Genomic DNA, 20,989 nt, shown 5'->3' with positions numbered 1-20,989 from the left:
AGTAACTCAGTGGAAGTTATTCAACCAGACACTTGAAAAGAGTGCTCTTTCTTTGCCTATTCTTTGACATTTTATTAATCTTTTAAAACACTTGCTTTTGCAAAGTGTAGGCAGTCCTCCAGCGCAATAGCATTATTTGTGACGCATAATTCTATGGTATAACTTTGGAAGCGATCTGAGGGCTTGTTTGTTAGGTATATCTCTTCAAGTATGTTATGTCATGCGGTTAATTCTGTGCAGTATGTCTACTTTCAAATGTAATAAAGAAAGATTTTAGTCAAGCAGTATGTAAGAAATTTTAAGTCCTTTGTACTGGAAACTTGCATTCTCCCAGTAAGGTAATACATTGTACTATGTTGCAAGCCCCTGGAGCAATTATTTTATTAGTGCTTTTGTGAACAAGAAACAATTGACAAGTGGCTCTATCCCATCTCCCCCCTTTCCCCGTCGCGATATAACCTTCGTGGTTGAAAACGACGTTAAACACCAAATAAAGAAAGAAATGTGTTCATTCATAGTTTTCATTTTCCATTTCATCTGATCATTGATTGTGGTGAAGTTGCAGGTTGTGTTATCAGTATTTAAATGAATATTTTTGCAACTTATAGTACACATATTCACAAAGTTTTGAGTAGATATGATTGTTTTCAACTTTGTAATTCATAATGTTCTCTGATAATTGTAAGCATGTGGATGTGTTGATTTTATGGATATAAATGTCGGTGAATATTGTTTGTTGAAAATCAAAAGAAGCTATGAATAAAGGGTCACAGAAATTGCTGTAAATATTGACAATATACTGAGTGCATTTGTGTGCATCGGAGTGTGTGTGTGTGTGTGTGTGTGTGTGTGTGTGTGTGTGTCTGTGTGTGTGTGTGTGTGTGTGTGTGTGTGTGTGTGTGTGTGTGTGTGTGCTTGAATGGTAGTAATAGTATGGTGGTGATGTGTGTACAGAGAGAAAGAGAGAGCTCGGTTATGTAGTGAGGTGAGGCCTTTTCCTGGCCTTTTCTTTCTCCTTTATTATGTTTGCCTTATGTGCTTTGTACTCCTATTTCTCTGTCTTACTCTCTTTCACGGGCACATGAGCATCTTCACCCATGCACGCAAGCACAGGGTGTGTGTGCTTGCAAACGTACACACATAAATAAATACCCCCCCCGCGGGTTAGGGGGAGTCCCATATTGGTTGGGACGAGAAAGAATTTACCCGATGCTACCCAGCATGTCGTAAGAGGCGACTAATGGTTCTGTTTCTCCTTTTACCCTTGTTAAGTGTTTCTTGTATAGAATATAGTCAATGTTTGTAAAGATTTTAGTCAAGCAGTATGTAAGAAATGTTTAGTCCTTTGTACTGGAAACTTGCATTCTCCCAGTAAGGTCATATATTGTACTACGTTGCAAGCCCCTGGAGCAATTTTTTTATTAGTGCTTTTGTGAACAAGAAACAATTAACAAGTGGCTCTATCCCATCTCCCCCCTTTCCCCTATCCCATCTCCCCCCTTTCCCCGATCCCATCTCCCCCTTTCCCCGATCCCATCTCCCCCTTTCCCTGTCGCGATATAACCTTGAATGGTTGAAAACGACGTTAAACACCAAATAAAGAAAGAACACATAAATAAATAAAGTGGTAACCAATCCTAAACTGCCTCACTTTATTTCCATTCCACACACACACAGATATTGACATTGCAATAATTAGCATGTCAAATACTAAGGTGCCCGGACACTGTAACTTCTCATTCACTTACCAAAGTAATTATTTCTGACATTCTCATTAACTTTACTTAAAGGTCCTTGTCTACATTTTTATGCCGAAATCGCCATTTGACCATTAAAATGCAGAGTCTATTATCTACAAATATCAACAATACACCCCCTTTCGATCAGGAAAGACGAAGCTAGTGTAGCCGTTTGAAAATTCATTGTAGTATTCCAGCGTAGGATATCCTTATTTGGAAAATGCCAAGCGCAAAACTCCTCTCAAATCCCGTGCATTTCGTGCGTTTAAAAAAAAAGCGTGGACAGCGCTCCAGTGTCAAACTGTTGCTGCACTTGTTTGGGCGTGGCTATAAGCATAGTGACATGAATTTGATTGGTCAGTATTTTTAGGCAAAGCACATGTTCTCAGCAAACAGAAAACAAAATATTGGAAGCGTGAGTCACGCTACCCAAAAATAAAATCTTTTTTTTTACATATATTTTGTTTTCTATAACTTTTTTCCCCATGGTTCATTCATCATCTGACATAACTTTTTAGCGAAATCTAACCATAAGATTATTGGAAAAAAGCAAAAATGTAGACGACCACCTTTAAAATTGCAGTGAAACAGAATAGACTTTTTAAAGTAGTCATTAAAAAGTTGAAAACAGATTCTTCTACTATTGTTGATGTATTAGCTCTGCGGGCAACAATGTTTATTAACTTTCAGGGAAGGGGAAACTTTTTTTTTTTTTCTAAATTGGTTAGATCCAGTATTTAATAAATAAACTGGACAGAAAGAGACTTCGAATATATGAAAGTTTAATGGTGGTGCGGCTTAGCCTCTTCACATGGGAAGGGGGGATGGGGGTCATACACAATTTTGCGAAAACATATAAGCCGGAACCGATGTAACAAAACGGAAGAGTCGGTGCCATGAGTGCGGTCACTGCCTTGAGGATTTATTTTATCTCTTCTTTTCAACACCATTCATACAAATCATTTTTTACAGAACGTTTAAAGAAATATTAGGAGTTTGTTATTGTTTAGTAGCCACAAGAAGTGGTTAGCATAGACTCAATCCTGTTGTTTGTGTGTCTCTGTGTGAGTGTATGGGGGAGGGGGTGGTGTGGTCACCCCTCTCGTGAGGTTGAAAACTCTACAGCGAATTACTGATATAACGAACTAAAATGCATCTCCCTTGAGATTCGTTGTACCCGGACTCCACTGTACAGCTCTTAGTCCACATTGCATTGACATGCAGTGCATGTATTACAGTCACAACAGTTTGTGTAACAGGATAGATGATTTTTAGTCTCCTAGTTGTGCCACCTTCAGCCAAAACACTCCTGGTAATGTCACACGAGTGGAGTAACTACAAGACAGAAAGTCTCGAGAGAGAGAGAGAGACAGACAGACAGACAGACAGACAGAGAGAGACAGAGAGAGATCAAATCAAATCAAATCAAATGTTATTTTTCGAGGGTTGTGGCATAAGCAATACAACAAGCTTTTTTTCAACCAGCCCTCGCCCAGAGAGGGGACTAATCTAATCACATACTTACACGGATAATCACGTAGAAAAAAAGGTAGAGAAAAACAACAACATATGAATATTTACACATTACATATTATACACAAATATAAAGCGTCGTATATGTAACGTAGTGAAAACAATGCTGAATACACATGCATGAGTAAATGTGTTATTAAAGCTTTGAGTGTTTTTGTGTGGATATAATGAACACTGATGCTTTGGACAAATGAAAATAAAACTAACAGAACTAAGAGAGAGAGAGGGTGGGGGGGGGGGGGGAGAGAGATCGAGAGAGAGAGAGAGAGAGAGAGAGGTACAGTGAAGAAAAGTTTTCACAGCTCCGAAGTTAAAAAAAGAGTTTGACCTATGGTTTGAGGATTGTTAGACAGATGGCCGACAGACATAGAAACAACAACAACTTCAAGGCATTCCACTTGGGACAAAACCACTCCCCTTCTCCTCTTTTATTTGTTTATATTTATTTTTGTTTTGTTTGCGTGTTTCTGCTTTTTGTGTTTCTGTCTTGATGTTGTAGTTGTTTGTAGTTTGTTTGTTTGACTGCAGTTGGTATTTGTGTATTCGTTTGGGTTTTGTTTGTTACCGAGTTTGTTTTTGTGGTTTGCAAGAAGAGGATACAGTGGAACCCCCTTTTGAGACCTTCACAAATCTGAGAAAATCAGGTCTTAAAAAGGAGGAGTCTTAAAAAAGGAGTCGTCTTAAAATGGAGGTACATTTACAAAGGTTATGAACAGAAAAAAATCTTAAAAGGGGGTTAGTAAAAGGGGGGAGTTAACGTCCTCTCAGAAAATATTTCCATTTGGGACAAGAATTGGTGATACGCTAAGGAGGGGGTTAGTCTTAAATTGCGCGGTCTTATAAGGTGGTTCAACTGTATAAGTATAGAACTTAGAAGTGTGGAAATCACCAGATAATACTGATCAGTTTTTTTTCTCTCCTTATTTCTATCAGGTTTTTTTTAATGTTTATATATATCCATGCATATATATATATAACAGGACCTGTCCGATCCCTTTGCCCTGCCCCTTGGGTAACATGTTAAAGTTCGTTTCGCTTTGTATTCCAGATTTTTACTGACCTTTAACCTTCCCACATTCCAACATGGCGACTAAGTGATCTATTCATGTCGTCGAGGTGATTTGTTCGGGCACTAATGCCGCCGGCTAGTCGTCATTTACTGAGAAATCACGTAAGTACCGATTAAACTGTACGAAATATGATGAACTTCTTACATAACTGAGTTCTTGTTAACGGTTTTCATTCAGAAATACGCCGTGGAATGTTTGTTGTGCAGATGACAACAAAAGGCTAAAGCGAGTCAAGACATCCGAGGCTGTTTGTCAGAGGACAATGTGTAATGCAATAAATAGGTGTTAGGTGCGTAGGTGTAATACGAGAAGTATTTTGAAAGTAGGCAGAAAAGAATCACAGCTGATCGAGAGTTTATGGTTAGCATGGGAATTTGTTTTCTTTGTAAACAGTATCGTCGTAACGTAACGTGCACGCACACTATTTCCCTTTTCAAAGGGCGACATGTATTGTAGTTGGCTGGTCACTTGAGGTGGTCGCTTACTTGAACTTTTATGTCGTTAACCGGCTTCTAGCCCTAGACTATGTGACTTTTGTTAGTGATTATTTTTTCACCTAGTTATTTTCTATTTGTTTTCTCGATTTCTGTTTTACTTTACTGATTGTGAATGACTTTGTTTTTCTAAAATTCAAAACCACAATTTGACGTTTGAAACTTTAAATAACAAGAAATTCCTACGAGGTAGGAAAAACACCCCCGTCAAAGGGAAATAACCTTCTCAGTTGGTGGCAGTGACTGAGTGAGAATGGTTATTTCCCTTTGACCATGAAGATGTCCCTCTATAAGTCCTTGTATAATTTTAATCCACCAATAACTCCCTAATCGTGTGTTTGACTGGTCCCAATTTTTGTAAGGACCGTCTCAGGAATGTATAGAACCTGTTCACCAAGTTTGGTGACGATCGGTCCGTTCATTCTTGAGATCTATATGCGAACACAAACAAACAAACAAACAAACACATCGAGCGAAACCTATACACACCCCTATACCGGGGGTGTAATAATCACTAGTAAATGTATTCATGTTATAATGTGCGTAACTGCCTTAGGTTTCCCAGTTTTGCTGTATCCTGAATCTGGTCTATCCCATTTAATGATTTATAATTATACTAAATTATAGTTATATAAATATACAATGAACATGCAACTATCTGTCTTTCTGTTTCTGTTGATAGGAATAGACCCTATCGGTTTTCCAAACTCTTGCAAACTTCAAAGCATAGCAAAGCATGCTGTACAGCTATCTCGCGCGAGCTGCACAAGCCGAGGTTTGAAGTTCTCGTGATGTTCAAAGAATAACATTCACAAAGAGCGCGTCTCACGAATATCTCACGAGAGCTATACTCAGAAAAGTCTAGGCTATAGCTTTATTAGCTATTATTAGAATTATATGTAAATTACTTTGTTTAGAGTAAGAGACTTGCAGTTGCATTGCAAAGTTCTTTGTTTCTTGGCTCACAATCACACTCACAGACTTGCTTAGACTAGAGTGACTTAATTATATCTGTACAGATAGTTCATCACCCACAGACAGTTGCATACACATTTAATGATTTTTCAGTCAATATATTATAGTTCTGACTAGATGATTACCCGCTTCGCCGGGTACCGGCTTTGCCGGGATACCCGGCTTTGCCGGGAAGAAGTAGAGCCGAATACCCGGCGAAGCCGGGAAGAAGTAGAGGAATACCCGGCTTCGCCGGGATGAAAGCGTTGTGGACAGTGACCTTCTAAAAATAGTAATGGGAATATCCGGCTTCGCCGGGATGAAAGCGTTGTGGACAGTGACCTTCTAAAAATAGTAACGGGAATATGGATTGACACCACACGAAGGAAGGGAGATAAATGCAAAACACTGGAGAAGATAAGGAAGAGTTACTGGGAATGGATCTGGGAAGATGAACAGAAAAACCAAAATCGGTTCAGCGCTGCGCGCTGAGAGCACGTGTTAAAAATTCTCATCGACCAGGTTGTGTCCGGGGTCTACCTGAACATGCCCACCAAATTTTAAGCAGATCCATCGAGAACTTTGGCCGTGCATCGCGAACACACACACCCACACACACACACACACAGACAGACAGACACAAGTCGTATATAGAAGCAGAGATTGAGAGGAATTAACTGGAACTGTTGAACTTGAACCATCAAGTTTTGAATTTTAACATAAAGTTTTGTATACCAATTACCATTGTGATGAACATACATTTAGATCATGAGAGATAAGACTATAAGAGATTAAGACTATACGGTATACCTCAGTAGTTTATTTAAACATGAATTTATACGACAAATTAAATCAATTAACAACAAAAATAAATGTGGAATATCGTTCTCACATGGTGGGGTCGTAACTCAGTCAGTTGCTCGCTGGCTTATAACTAGTTCCTCGCTATCACTATCAGTGTGGGTTTGAGGCCCTGAGAGTGAGAGGTACTGTGTTATTTTCTTTCTGTATTGCTCAGAGTCCCCGTTCAGTGCAGACTCCTAAATGGACAACACCCTCATGTGCAAATGGAATTGCATGCAAAAAGACTGATGGATGAGCATGTTAAAGATCCTGAGTTTCAAGCAAAAGTCTAGTGACTTAGGAAAGACACGGATACCCAGCATACACACCCTTGAAGATGGCATCCTGCTGTCCACGTGTAAAATATGGTGTGGCATGCACAATCTCATTATAAAGGCGTTAAAGGTGACCCTGAGAATGTAAGTAAAAACTCATGCACGCAGAAGAAGGAGATTAGATTTAGAACAAAACAGACCACCCAATTTACCTTGATCATTTTGTAGTCATAAGTTGAAGGTGACTGGCCCATTTTCAGGATAGTCAGCAAGAACGGACGAAAACAAAGGGTACACTAGCCGGTTTGGGTAGCAAAATCTCTTACACTTGCAAGCTGTTAATAAGCTGAGTGTTAACTTAAATGCAAAAGTCTACTTCAGAAACTTGTATTAGTATTTGTTTACACAGGTAGCACTATAACTACTGACACCCCGCCCCACCCCACCCCCCCCCCTCCTCTCCTTATAAAACACACCAACAAAATAATCGGGTCTGAAAAAGGAGGGAGCTGGAAAATGGAAGTATTGAATGAAAAATCTTGAAGACTAAGGGTCTTACTCTTACATTAGGGTGGGGGGGATGGTATAAAAAGGGGGGAGGGGTCTAATACGCTTACGCAGTTGGAATTCTAGTTTCGATTAAACGAGCTAAAAAGTACAGTTGTAGCAAATTTCAATATGTAGCCCATATATATACTCTTCACTCACAGTCACAAGTACTGAACCTTAAATCCTTTCTTTCACACAGCAAGCTTCTTCCTTTGTGGCAGGTCTCAAATTTACCTTCAGCACAAAGAGGTGGAGAAAGGGCTGGGTATAATAGGCTTTCCCCCCAACGAGAATAGCGAATAGCAAAGGATATCATCATGTCATCTTGTTCCACATGACTGATCAGAATGGGTAGAGTTTCTCACTTTATGATGGGGTCACATTAATGGTTCTCGTCAACAAAAAAGTGTGGGCTTCACACCAGGTGGCAGGCTGCTACATAAGTGTGCTTGTAGGTGTGTGACCCCTTGCTAATGTTTCTGACAGTCCTGTGGCAGGCTGCTATTCATTTGGGGGCAATTCACATTTGCGTATCTGCAGTGGAATGTTGACTATGTCAGCATGTGCATTGGTCTGTGTTGTTGACAAGAGTGGAGTTCAGCCGAAGCTGAGTCTGTGAATAAGTTAATGGCAATTTGGTTTGTTTTCCATTCAATTTGTTTTGTTAATTTGATTTTTATTCAGATGTATCTATATATATATATTATACGACTTGTGTCTGTGTGTCTGTCTGTGTGTCTGTGTGTGTGTGTTCGCGATGCATGGCCAAAGTTCTCGATGGATCTGCTTCAAATTTGGTGGGCATATTCAGGTAGACCCCGGACACAACCTGGTCGATGAGAATTTTCAACACGTGCTCTCAGCACGCAGCGCTGAACCGATTTTGGTTTTTCTGTTCATCCATTCCCAGTAACTCTTCCTTATCTTCTCCAGTGTTTTGCGTTTATCTCCCTTCCTTCGTGTGGCGTCAATCCATATTCCCGTTACTATTTTTAGAAGGTCACTGTCCACAACGCTCAATCCATATTCCCGTTACTATTTTTAGAAGGTCACTGTCCACAACGCTTTGTTTTGCGCGTTTATCTCCCTTCCTTTGTGCGCTGGCGTCCCCGGCGAAGCCGGGTATTCGGCTCTACTTCTTCCCGGCGAAGCCGGCATTCATCTAGTATAATAATATATAGGAGCAATTTGTTTAAAAGCAATGACAATGATGGGCTCGTCTGTGCTTGGTTTCGTGCCGGAGGAAGTGTGTTTAGCATGGGATTGGGAGCAATATGGTTCACAGTTTCCAGGGAAACTGTAAGCTGTAAAAATAGCATTTCAATCTAATAGATTAATAGATGTCTGTAGCATTACGGGTGTTTGAAGTAAGCTTTACATTTTTGATGGTCAAGACTGAAGCCCTCCTCGTTGTTCCAATTATTAAAGAAGATGTTTGGTTTTCTTGTTTTGTTTTTTCAGAAAGAATTTTAGTTAAACTTAAAGTTTAACTTAAGTGTGCATGGAGCTCCCAGGGCTTTCAGTCATATTGCCTTAGGCATCCATCCAATTGAAATGATACCAAGTTTCATCAATTGGCCTTCTTGCAAGGACTGAAAGAATGGAAAACTGCACTTTTTTTTAGGAATTGATTTTCATTATTGTCCGGGCCGGCTCACATCAGGCTTGATCAGGCTCAGTCAGGTCCCGTACGTGAACTAATTATGTCAAAAGCCTATATAGAAGTCTATTAGTTTTAGGAGGGTGAATTCTTTCTTTCTCCATGGATGTACTTTGCGTCAATTAGACACTGTTTGATTACCGTACGTAAGATAATTGTAAAACATGGTATGTGCCAGAGTCCATTTTGGCATACCACACTTAGCCTTCAGCCCCAGAACGTCATCATGGGAAATGTTAATTACATTTTGGCGGGAGATGCGAACTGACAAATCGCATAACCTTTGGTTTGGCTGGCAACACTAAGGTTATGTTTAGTCATCTGTGAGATAGTTGACTGTAAAGCTTTTGACTCATGTTAATATCGTAATCTGCGACAAAAAGACAAATCGTTGCTTCAGCTAAGGCAGCTGCGACCTGCACTGCATCTTTGAAGTGATTATGCTGCTTGAATCATGTGAGAGAAGTTTACAGACATTTATTTGCACTTCAGCAAATTGTGGTGGTATTGGCAGGTAACACTTTTTTTTATTTTTTTTATTTTATTTATTTTTTGTCTTTTTTTTTCACATAGGATAGCGAAAATAGCAAATGTCCAATTGAAACCGTCTCAACCATATCATTTACACACGCGCAGGTAACACTTACAAACTACATTGCACTTCGGCTTATGAGATGGCAGCCAGTGCAAAGTCTGTTAGTTTTTAACCCTGTTTTGTGAGTGAGTGGGTAAACAAGGAGGGAACACTAGCAAGTGGAATCAGCTGGTAAGCAGTTGTCATAAATTGAGACCTTCAAGCTGTACTGGGTCTTGGTGTGTGGCACTCATTTATTCCAAGGTTATACTTTATAAGACACAGACCCTCGAAACAAACAAACCAACAACAACAAAAACACCCACACAAGAAAACCAAGAACTCACAAAAGCAGATATATAATGCTAACATTCCAAAGTCAAGAATCTGTCAATCAGAAAAGATTAGTAACTTGAATCTTCAATCTCAGACAAAAAATGTACTAGTACCTCAACCTAGTGGTCTCAATGCAGGCAGCTTGCTGTCGAATTTACCTTTTTCGAATTTACCTTTTTCGTTCAAGGAGAGGCTTCCTTTCCCTCCAGAAACATCAAAAAACGTTCAGCTTCAAGGGGGCTTAATTTGCCTTGGAACCGCCCCCTGGACCCCCATCTGTAACTCCCCCCCCCCCCCCCCCCCTAGTACTTACCTAGTCGACTAGTCCGGCCCTGAAACAGCTTTTATCTTGACAGTAACACTGAGTGTTATACATAATACAAGCACATCAGATGCAGTGGGTATATAAGCACTTCCAACTTACAACCAGTTTGTTTCTAGTCATGGGTTGGATCCCCTGACAGAAGACATTGTAAGATTTAGTAAGAATTCAGCGTGTGTTTTCTTTGTCAGTGTCTCGGGACAGGTCGCCTTTAAATGCATGCAGAAAACACTCTTTTTATGCAATTGCATGCAGAAAAAAAACCAGTTTAGTAGTGTGACGTTCATGTCACTAGATCAATGTCCTCTGGCAGGAAAACAGCCAGAACTTCCTTGAGGAAACTCCCATGGAAACAAGTTGATCCGATATCACTAAGCTTTGTACATTGTAAATACCTATACAGTAGTCATTTGTAGTCATCATTTTGCATTCAGCTACCGGGACTGTCAAGCCTGAGCCATCTCAAGATCAGATATCAGTAATCACTTAGCTTATAATTGTGAGACATCATTTTGTTCTGCCAGAGAAGTTGGGAACTGCCGTTTAAGCCTCACTGATCTCTTGAGATCAGATATTATATTTATCAGCTATCAGATAATGACGTGACATTGTGAAACACTTTTCTGTTCAGCCACAGGAACTGTCAAACCTTGGATCTCTTGTGCTGAAAAGAAGTTCAAAGTTAGCTATATTATGTGGAGTCATTCAGATCGAGTCAGTTTCTCCTGCTCCACGCCCTGATATTGGATAAATGGTATTTAATTTATGCATGCTTTAGCTCAGCTTTATCATCGGGAGAAGTAGTCATTGTATTAAATTGTGAGTACATTTTTTGTTTACCTCAGAGGGCTTTTGTTAAGTGACACAAAAGTCCCTGTTCATTTTAGTTTTAGGGGTACTGTACAGTGTGGAATTGTGTGCTATAGCATTATTTTTTGCTTTGCTGATTTGACAGTTATTGGTGTTGTATTTGTAGCGGTAAGTTTAAAGTTAATGTCAGACTGTGTTTTCTGTGCATGTATGTGCATACATCTGTTACTCTGTACTGTGTGTGTGTGTGTGTGTGTGTGTGTGAACGTCTGCTGTAAGTTGTGTTTTTGGCGTGAAATGTGAACTGTCTAGTGTGTCTCGATTCTTTTTGCTCTGAAAGTTTCATTTGTTGTCATTTATTTTTTACACACGCTAATTATGACTCAATATTGTTTGATTGTTTCTGAGGTTAAATATATGGGTGTTTTTCAAAAAAGAACGAAAAATGAGACTAGTGAATGGTTAAAAGTGAATTTATTCCAAACTCTTAACAAATGCGTTGACATTATTCAGCACACCCAGTGCCATGTTAACATAAGATATGCACTCTTAATAAAGAATGGTTTTGCCAAAAAAATAAATAAACAAAAAATATTTTGTTGCAGTGGTCAGTCGTGTTACTCTTTCTTTAATTTTTTTTTAGGTTGAAAGAAATGTTGACAGATGACTAGTTTGCCTCCAGTATGACAAAAACAATACACTTTTCACTTTCTGAAAAAAAATATATACCTTAAAGTGAAAGAAAGCGATAAAAATTAAAGAAATTGTCACTCAAATGAATAAAAATCATTTTTGAAAAATGTCAAACATCGCCAGCAGCTTGAAACTTGTACATTTCTTGCAATTGTATTTTTCTCGAATCAAGTATTATGAGAGCATTGAGCAAAAGATAAACAGACTGAAAAGAATGATATCTTCCTGGAAATTCTGCATTCAGAAGCCTCAGTAACACCAATGACATGTGAGTAACACGACTGAGTAACATGACTGACGTCTCATAACACAACTGACCATCCTTAGCTAACTTTGATTTATGAACTGATTTTAACTTTAAACGTAAAGTTAATTAAATGGAACAAACAAATTTGCTTATAGTAAGACATTTTTACTTTATTTCCACCTTTTAAGCCTAACTCCACAATTTGACCCAAAAAAATACAAACTTATCACAAAATAAACTGTAATGATAGCGCCGTGAATTTGCACAGGCCTAGCAAAATCGCAATTTTATATGATTCAAGGAAAGAACAAAATCTTATTTATTTTCAGCATTACTACAGAAATGTACTGCAAACATTTTGCACTGTAACATTATTGATTCTAACAGCAAAATTACTGACAGATGGTAACAGCACTGAGACCAAATTGCCTTGGCTGGTTTCGACAAAAGTTACACGTACAAAAACGATCAGCAGTGTTTACTTACTGTTTGACAGAAATACAATTCTTTTCCTCAAACGGCGAAGACAAAGCATAAACAGGATTATCTTTAAAACAACTAAAGCTGCACAGTGTTTTTTTAAACAGTAACATTACAGGCATGGTAACACCACTGACACCAAATTGCCTTTAGATGTTTCGACAAACAATAAAGTCTTGCATTCTCTCTCTGGCACACCCCTACACACCAACCCCAACCCCCTCCTCTTTCACTCTCTCTCTGCCTCCCCACAGGGACACACGTATAACATAACAGCTATATCGAAACCCTACGTGTCAAGGACTCCTTTAAAAATCCAAAGAGAGCTGCAGAGCTGACCTTTGTAAAAATATGTTTCAAGCTAGAAGTGTCAAAATACTTCACTCGTAGATCATACAGATCAGCGCACTCCGTGAGAAAATGGCTCACAGAAAAACTATTATCACAGGTGTGGCACCATGGTGCCTTTTCTCTTTTAAGCAGATGGACATGCGTTGTATAAGTGTGACCAGTGTGTAGCCTAGCCAGAACACTTTCGTCTTTTCTACTTGCAGCCAACAAAGGAAAGGGCTTTGATAGCTCAGGGTGTATCTTATACAGTTTATTTTCCTTGCAGGTGGACCAACGGTCTTGCCAGAGTTTTAAACTGTAAAAAAGGGTCTTCCGACGAAGGTCGGTGAAAAAACAAATTTCTCAGGAAGAGGTGGAACCGCCATCTCCGGAGCATCCTTTGCTGCCTTGTCAGCAGCTTCGTTGCCTTGTATGCCCATATGACTGGGCGCCCACATAAAATGTATAATAGTATTCAGAATGACACGCGTGTTCATGGACAATGCGGGCTCTAAGTTCTGCTGGTCGCTGATCATGGCCAAAAGCGTAGACACTGCCACATGCTGGTAGACAATCACCATCTGCTCTCACAACAACAGGATACGTTTGTGCATTAGGTATTTCCGCAGCAAAAAGAGCCATGACATAAGATTACCTGAAAAACAGTAATATTTGATAATCATAACAGAGTTGTCTTTTTATAAGAAATGATTCCGTAAAAAGTCTTGCATTCTCTCTCTGGCACACCCCTACACACCAACCCCAACCCCCTCCTCTTTCACTCTCTCTCTCTGCCTCCCCACAGGGACACACGTATAATCAACAATTATACACGCAAAAGAAGTATGTGGCAGGCAGAAGAATGAAAATAAAACCAGGAAAGAATCTAAGATCAGTCGTGTTACCTCTTCGTCAGTAGTGTTACCAGGCACAAGGTAACACGACTGAAAGTAACACGACTGATAGAATTCATTTGAGAAAATAATGATCACTCCCCAGGCCATGCGTTCTGAACAAACATGTGTTCCAGTAGTTTTGATCCTTACATGAAACAATAAAAAAGTAACAGAAGAATGTAAATTCCTTCAGATCGCTAGAGACACACAGTAACACAACTGATTCGTTAAAAAAACACATCTTACCTTTCTACACTTGTCGGGTCCACCATACACAAGCGATCAAACTCGCTTAGCTGTTCCCGCTGCAGGAAGCTGCTGAAGGATGGGGGATAACTACAGGCCCAAAATGGTTTCAAAAAACTGGAGTACTCATTGTTTAGGTCTGTTTAACTGTTCTGGTAACACCACTGACAAAAAAGTGAGAGACACTCATTTTTGAGAGTTTAAGTCCACATTCAGAGTCTGGGTCAACCTTACAATCAAAATCTGTTGCAATAATCCAAATGTGCTCCCGTAAGCAATTTTTTGGATATTTTTTTAATGGTCTACAATTTTTTTTCTTCTTTGTAGAGGTGGTGGAAGTTTTGAGTGCCTTCAAAAAGACAGGCATTTTTAGATACCCCTACATGTTTAAACCATGCAAAACTAACTTTCAAGTGTCAAGAATGTACTTTAATGAATTTTCATGTTGTTGTCTATTCATTTTTGTACAAAAAAATATGTATTATACTAAGATAGATAGGACATGTTTCTTTCTGAATTAATTTAAGAATCAAAGACACGTTTTTCGTACATTTTTGAAAAACACCCATATATATATATTTTTGAGTCACTTGAGAAAATGTGACTCTATGTAATCGGTCAGTGTTAGTCTGTCCGGCCGGCCGGCTGTCCGGCCGGCCGGCCGTCCGGCCGGCCGGCCGTAGACACCACCTTAACGTTGGACTTTTCTCGGAAACTATCAAAGCGATCGGGCTCATATTTTGTTTAGTCGTGACCTCCAATGACCTCTACACTTTAACGATGGTTTCGTTGACCTTTGACCTTTTTCAAGGTCACAGGTCAGCGTCAAAGGAAAAATTAGACATTTTATATCTTTGACAAAGTTCATCGGATGTGATTGAAACTTTGTAGGATTATTCTTTACATCAAAGTATTTACATCTGTAGCCTTTTACGAACGTTATCAGAAAAACAAGGGAGATAACTAGCCTTTTCTGTTCGGCAACACACAACTTAACGTTGGGCTTTTCTCGGAAACTATAAAAGTGACCGGGCTCAAATTTTATGTGAACGTGACTCCCAGTGACCTCTACACTTTGACGTCTGCTTTGGTGACCTTTGACCTTTTTCAAGGTCACAGGTATGTCTTGAAGGAAAAAAATTGAAATATCATATCTCTGAAACTATTCATCGGATTTGATTCAAACTTTATAGGATTATTCTTTACATCAAATTATTTACATCTGTATTGTGTTGTGAATAGCAATTTCTTCCTGTCCATCTGATGCCTCATATAATATTCAGAACTGCGAAAGTGACTCGATCGAGCGTTTGCTCCTCTTGTATTTACATATGAACAGCTATAGCAATTACTTATTAAATTAAACCAGCAGTATTTAAAAATTGAACACTTTATATATGATCAGAATAAAGAGCAGACTCGAACACTGAAAAAGCTTCAACTTTTTTTAATTAAAATTATAAATACATGTACAGGTATTTATAACTAAATTCTGAAGTTTGTGGCTTTTTCCCAAAACTGTGTTTATGGATCATTATGGATTATTTTATTTTCGCATATTAAAAAATAAATTCAGCCCAATTAACTGCAAAACCTGACATTTTGCGTACCTGAGTTAATATCAAAACATTTCCAGCTCAAAAGTTTAAATCAGCTTCTAATTTGCTACGGCTCATTTCATTCCAGTTTTCCACTAGAATTTTCTTTTCAAGTGTAAAACTTGAGCTGTGGTGTAGGTATAAAATCGCATGTGACACTACATTTGACTTTTGTGGTCAACAAAATCATTGGGTGAGTCGATCTATTTGGACTCAGGTATGACTGTCTTATAAATTGCCCTAGCTGAATTTACCCGAGTTCATTCTGACCTCGGCGTGAAGTGTACAGTACACTGGAATGTCACCTTTTAAGAGCTGACCTGTATTATTATAAAGAACCCCCTGTCCCTGTACCTTTTCAATACTTTGACCCTAGCTTGCTAATGTTCAGATTTTGTGTTCGCAAGCTCAGTAAATTTAGCTCCATTTGTAACCTAGCTGGTCCTTAAAAGAGGATACAGATTTTGTTAACGATTTTTTTTTATCTTAGGAGGTGGGTTCCACTGTACCTGTTTACATAAAGTATACATGTACATGTGCCAATTTTATCCTGTGTAAATGCCAATTATTTGGTTAGCGATATATCTCCCACAGCCATCTCCCACAGCCGTGAGTTACTCTGAGAGTGTGTATACAGCCAGCATAATTATTGGCGGTGTCACACTCATTATAAGTCAGAATGATTTAAATCTGAGCAGGCAAGACTTGATTTCTCATATTTATTGATGAAGCTTGGACAGTCGTGAAAATCTGGTATGCTTTTGTGATGTCCGTGGGTGTATTATTATGTATAGCAGCGTTGCCTGCATGCAGATTGAGAAGAGGGTAAAGTGATGCTTTGACTTTGGTGTGTGTGTGTGGTAAAGTGATGCTTTGACTTTGGTGTGTGTGTGTTCGTGTGTGTGTGTGTGGTAAAGTGATGCTAATTAATTTGACGTTGAGGTCTGTATGCGTCAGGGTGAGTATGTGTCACAGGAGCTTGTATCAAAGCACTGGTTGAATTGGAAGTATCCTTCAGTGGTACCTGCGATGAAAGGATCATCACACCCTATTTAATGGCACCAGTTAAAAGTGTCCCTACATTGCAGGTGGCCTGTCATGACAGGTATATATATATGTTAGTCAAGATAATAGAAAAGGGGCCTTTAGAAAGTGTCCTTTCATGGAAGGTGTCCACTCATCAGAGGGGCCTCACATCACAGGTACCACTGTACTCCTTTATCCTTGCTGACTAGTGTTGTTACTATTATTCACTACCACACGCACAGAGTCATTTTAAACATGTACTGTAAATCTAACAAGTACCGGTAAATAGTATTATCAATCATTAACATCTGTGGCTTTGTCATCCGTGCACGCTTCAGCTAATGTTAAACGGAAATTGATTAAGTTGCAGTTCCTGCTGCCCTGCGGACATGATTATGCAAAATTGTGATCTACTGTAGCTTGACATCTGAGTTGCCTTTTGGTATTAAATGCATAAATTTTATAAGACGATGAGTGTCAAATACTTCAGGCACCCGTTCCAATAAAGGGGGGGGGGGGGGGTTGACAGCTGTCAGCAGGTGCATGCAGTCATGATAATTAAGACCTTAATTTAATCTAGGTGTGGATTAAGTGTCCGCGCTTACTACACACACACACACATGCAGTCAGCAGGGGTGTACCATCACTTTTTTAGCCACCGGCCAAGAGCCACAGAGACACACACAGAGGGTCAGTATAAAGAGCCAGCTAATCTATGCTCTTGTCAACACTGTAAGTGTAACACCCTCTTAACACTGGATTAAACCCAGTTCAAAACACAAACATGCTGGCAACATTACACATTCAACAGCCCAAGTCAGCTGACTGTTACCTGACTCTGAAAAGTGCGTCACACAAAGATAGTCACACTCACCGTCACCTGACCTAATTCAGTGGATGTGTGGAATTCCATGTGTGTCTCTACCGTAAACAAACATGTATGTATACAGAGGATCCAGTTTTCACTGTGGGATGCCATGTCGAGTTTGCTTTGGTTTTCTCAATGCTCTGAGTGAGTGACCTGGAGGTAAACTTTTGCTGATGGGGTCTATGTCGACCAAAAGAGTGGGATTCCCTGTAGGTGGAGTTCCTGGAGGGGGATTCCCTGTATACAGGGAATACCACAGGATTTAGTTCCTGTAGCGTGTCGCTGATATCGCTGAAAGTCACGTGATGCTTGGCGACATCGGTAGAATTTGATGTTTTTCAATCTTTTTTGATATTTCTTAGAAATTCAAGTATGGTTTGCAAGTTTTATTGAAAAACTCCACCCTGTGGGATTCCCTGTATACAGGGAATCCCCCTCCAGGAACTCCACCTACAGGGAATCCCACTCTTTTGGTCGACATAGACCCCATCAGCTAAACTTTTGGACAGGGTTTGGGCTTGCTTGATTGTGTGTGTGTGTGTGTGTTCGTCTGTCTGTGTGTGTGTGTGTATATAATGTGTCAGTGTGTTTTAGAATTCTTTAACTTTATTATAGAATAATTCTTTAACTTTACCATGCACAAGAAGTGTCATTCATCTTTCTCCCTCCCTTCCTTTTGAGAGAGAGGAGCTAAGAGAGAGAGTATTTTGTGTCTGATTGTTTAGAATTCTTCAAGTTTACCATTTGGAAAAAATGACATGTGACACTGTTTGTGTCTGTGTGCCAGGTTTGCCTCTGTTGAAGATCATAGACACCTTTCAACAAATAGTAGCATGTAGTACACTTTGTGTTGTTTCTTCTCTGATGAAAACAATTGGCCGAAAATACACATTAAGCAATGCAGGGGGTCGACACTTTTGGCTGTCTCCAAGAGTGTATTCTAATTTTGTTTATATATAATATAATATATACTTGCAGGAATTACCGTTTTGCCGTAATACATGTGGTAAACCTGTACAGTGAGACTTTTCAGACCTCCAAAAATCTGAGAAAACAGGTTCTTAAAAAGGCTGATATCTTGAATTTAGGGATCTTAGTAAGGAGGTTCCAACATATTACTAAAGAACAAAACTCCACATGTTTTGTTTGTTTCACTTGTGAAGTCATATCTACTCTAGTACCAGTCATGAAAAGTTTCTGAAGCGACATGATTACAGTGTACTGAATAATACCCCGTGAAAATCAAAGGCATGCTATATTGAACATATTTTCTTGGATTGTGTGCAAGTTTTTTTCCTTCTATACCTATTAAAAAAGAAGGAATAAAAATGGGTTTTTATTACCTGTCCCCCACATCTTCATGACAGTACTTGTTCTTGTCTGTTACAGAAATCAGGGTAAAAAAAACACCTTCTCTCCTCAACGTGAACGAAAAGGAACCAGGAAAAGAAAGTCACCTACAACTGCCAGGTCAAACTCAAACGGACGACCGCCCCGCCCACCCGTCAAGTACCTAGCACCACCACCCAAGTTCAAGCAGAGTCAGCTGAGTACGCCATATTACATCTATACCTCTCTGGCAGGAAGTACATGTCATAGGGTCGTCAGAGTGCTGCGTGCGGCATGTAACCTGTCAGCTTTCGCTGCTGTTCAACTCTTGAGACGCCAGTAGGAAGTGGACAGGTTCACCTTGGAAGGAGTGAGGAGGAGGAGGGGGAAGGAAAAGAATCGTAAAACAGCTCTTGAAGGAGAGAGCCTCCACTTACAGGCAGGTTGGTGTTCTGTGGCAGTCAAGTGTTCTACCGGTATATATTATTTGCTTGCAAAAATGAACACAAGCTTTTCTGTATGTGCTCCATCAGGATGTGTGTGTGGAGTACATGATTAGTGACATATGAGTTTTGCAGACGGAGTTAAGTGACAGCTGATTTTCCTGGACGGATGATTGAAAAAGACAACCATGTGAGTTAAATCATACCTGACAGAAAAGAAGTGTATGCTTTAGTAGTAGTAGTAGTAGTAGTGAGTTTTCCTGGATGGGTGATTGAAAAAGGCAATGAACCTGCATGTGAGCTAATCAGAGGTGACAGAAAAGATTAAGAGACTGTACGAGCTGTGAGTAAGTGACAGATGATTTTGCTGTTTGGATGAATGAAAAAGACAACCATGCGAGTTCAAAGCTGACAAAATGCTTTGACTTAATGGTAGATGATTTGTCTGTTCGGATGGTGAAACAAGATAGCCATAATGTGTATGTAGCTGACAAAAATGCTAGAAAGACCATAAGTATTCGCTTGTCTGTGTTTGTGCAGACTTTTTTCTCCAGAGTCCAATGGCTTCGTAAGTTTAATTTATCAATACTTTTTTTGGTGGTATGGTGTTCAGGTAAGCGTGTGTACCATCCCCGCCCTACGTGTGATCTTCATTCTGTTTCGCTTTTCATTTTGTTTTGTTTCGCTTGGTAGGTGTCGCAGATCTAGGGAAGATTGTGTCAAAAGTTCGACCTTTTTCATTAGCACTAGCAGATTTTTACACCCTATAAATCTTAAAATTTTGTAGAGAGTGATAAAGTTTTCCTAATTTTGGTGTTGTGCACAGTCCAGGTTAGTTTACAATTTTACAATATTTTCCTGTTTGTGGTCATTTAGAGCTTCCATTTGATAATGTTTTATGTGCTGAAAGTTTCATCCAAATCCTTTCCTTTTATTTTTCTTCCTTCAAATTTTAAGAACCGGAAGTGATTCCAAGTTTTTTTTTAGTGTGAGCAGCGTATAGCATTGTGATTCCTGGCTCGCTGCTTATGTATGAATGGGGTGTCCTGCTTTGAATGCTAAACGGGTTGTTCTGCTTTGAGTGCTAAATTAGATTGAAGCCTGTGATAATTAAGAGGCAGATATACAAAGAAATGAGATCCAAGATCCGCGAAAAAGACAAGGGGATATGACTCACATTCATATGGTACAGTTGACAGAGTTCAAAGTAAACACGCATACACTTGTGTATCTCGTCAAAAGCCATGAGGGCGTAAAACTCGAATCATATAACCCATATCTTGTCCTTAAGAGGCGAAATATTTAGCCTGTAGGACATAAAGCATTCTCTCTTCCCTTTTTCAGAATGTGATATTGCACTGGGAACTGAGTGTACCTCATTTTTTTTAAAGAAATTTTGTTTTTATACATATGTGTTTTTAAGTCAGGTTGTTATGGGTTATTGTAATTCAATCAAGTTTGCGTTTTAATGAAACAGATCCTGTGATTGGTCAGAATGCCCCAACTCATTAAAGATTACAGGTCATTAATTGTCGATAACCACTCGCTAAAAAATCCTGCTGGCGAGGCGCATTGATACAGCCTCAACTAGTCTCTGAGTTAGCTTTGAGGGTCATTTTACAAGTAGGAAATATGAAGGCCAACGAAATACCGAGACCATAAGGTACGCGAAGT

General features: G+C 39.4%; 1 protein-coding gene across 3 annotated transcripts in view; it reads left to right on the top strand.

The window, feature by feature from the left end:
- Nucleotides 1-4,326: 4,326 nt before the first annotated feature.
- The window catches only part of LOC138983722 (glycerophosphodiester phosphodiesterase domain-containing protein 5-like), a 55,455-nt gene continuing 38,792 nt past the window's right edge, over nt 4,327-20,989 (top strand). For 2 of the 3 annotated variants that reach the window (XM_070357029.1, XM_070357031.1), the window contains exons 1-3: nt 4,327-4,443; nt 18,933-19,315; nt 19,856-19,883. In XM_070357029.1, the coding sequence (XP_070213130.1) occupies nt 19,876-19,883 (8 nt within the window). In that variant the 5' untranslated portion in view covers nt 4,327-4,443; nt 18,933-19,315; nt 19,856-19,875. The remainder of the gene's footprint in view (nt 4,444-18,932; nt 19,316-19,855; nt 19,884-20,989) is intronic. The other variant, XM_070357030.1, reaches the window with a different exon arrangement.

The sequence above is a fragment of the Littorina saxatilis genome, linkage group LG13 (assembly GCF_037325665.1).
Source record: "Littorina saxatilis isolate snail1 linkage group LG13, US_GU_Lsax_2.0, whole genome shotgun sequence".
NCBI classification, from domain to species: domain Eukaryota; kingdom Metazoa; phylum Mollusca; class Gastropoda; order Littorinimorpha; family Littorinidae; genus Littorina; species Littorina saxatilis.
The sequence above is the reverse complement of the archived record's forward strand: the minus strand, read 5'-3'. Positions and strand labels throughout refer to the sequence as shown.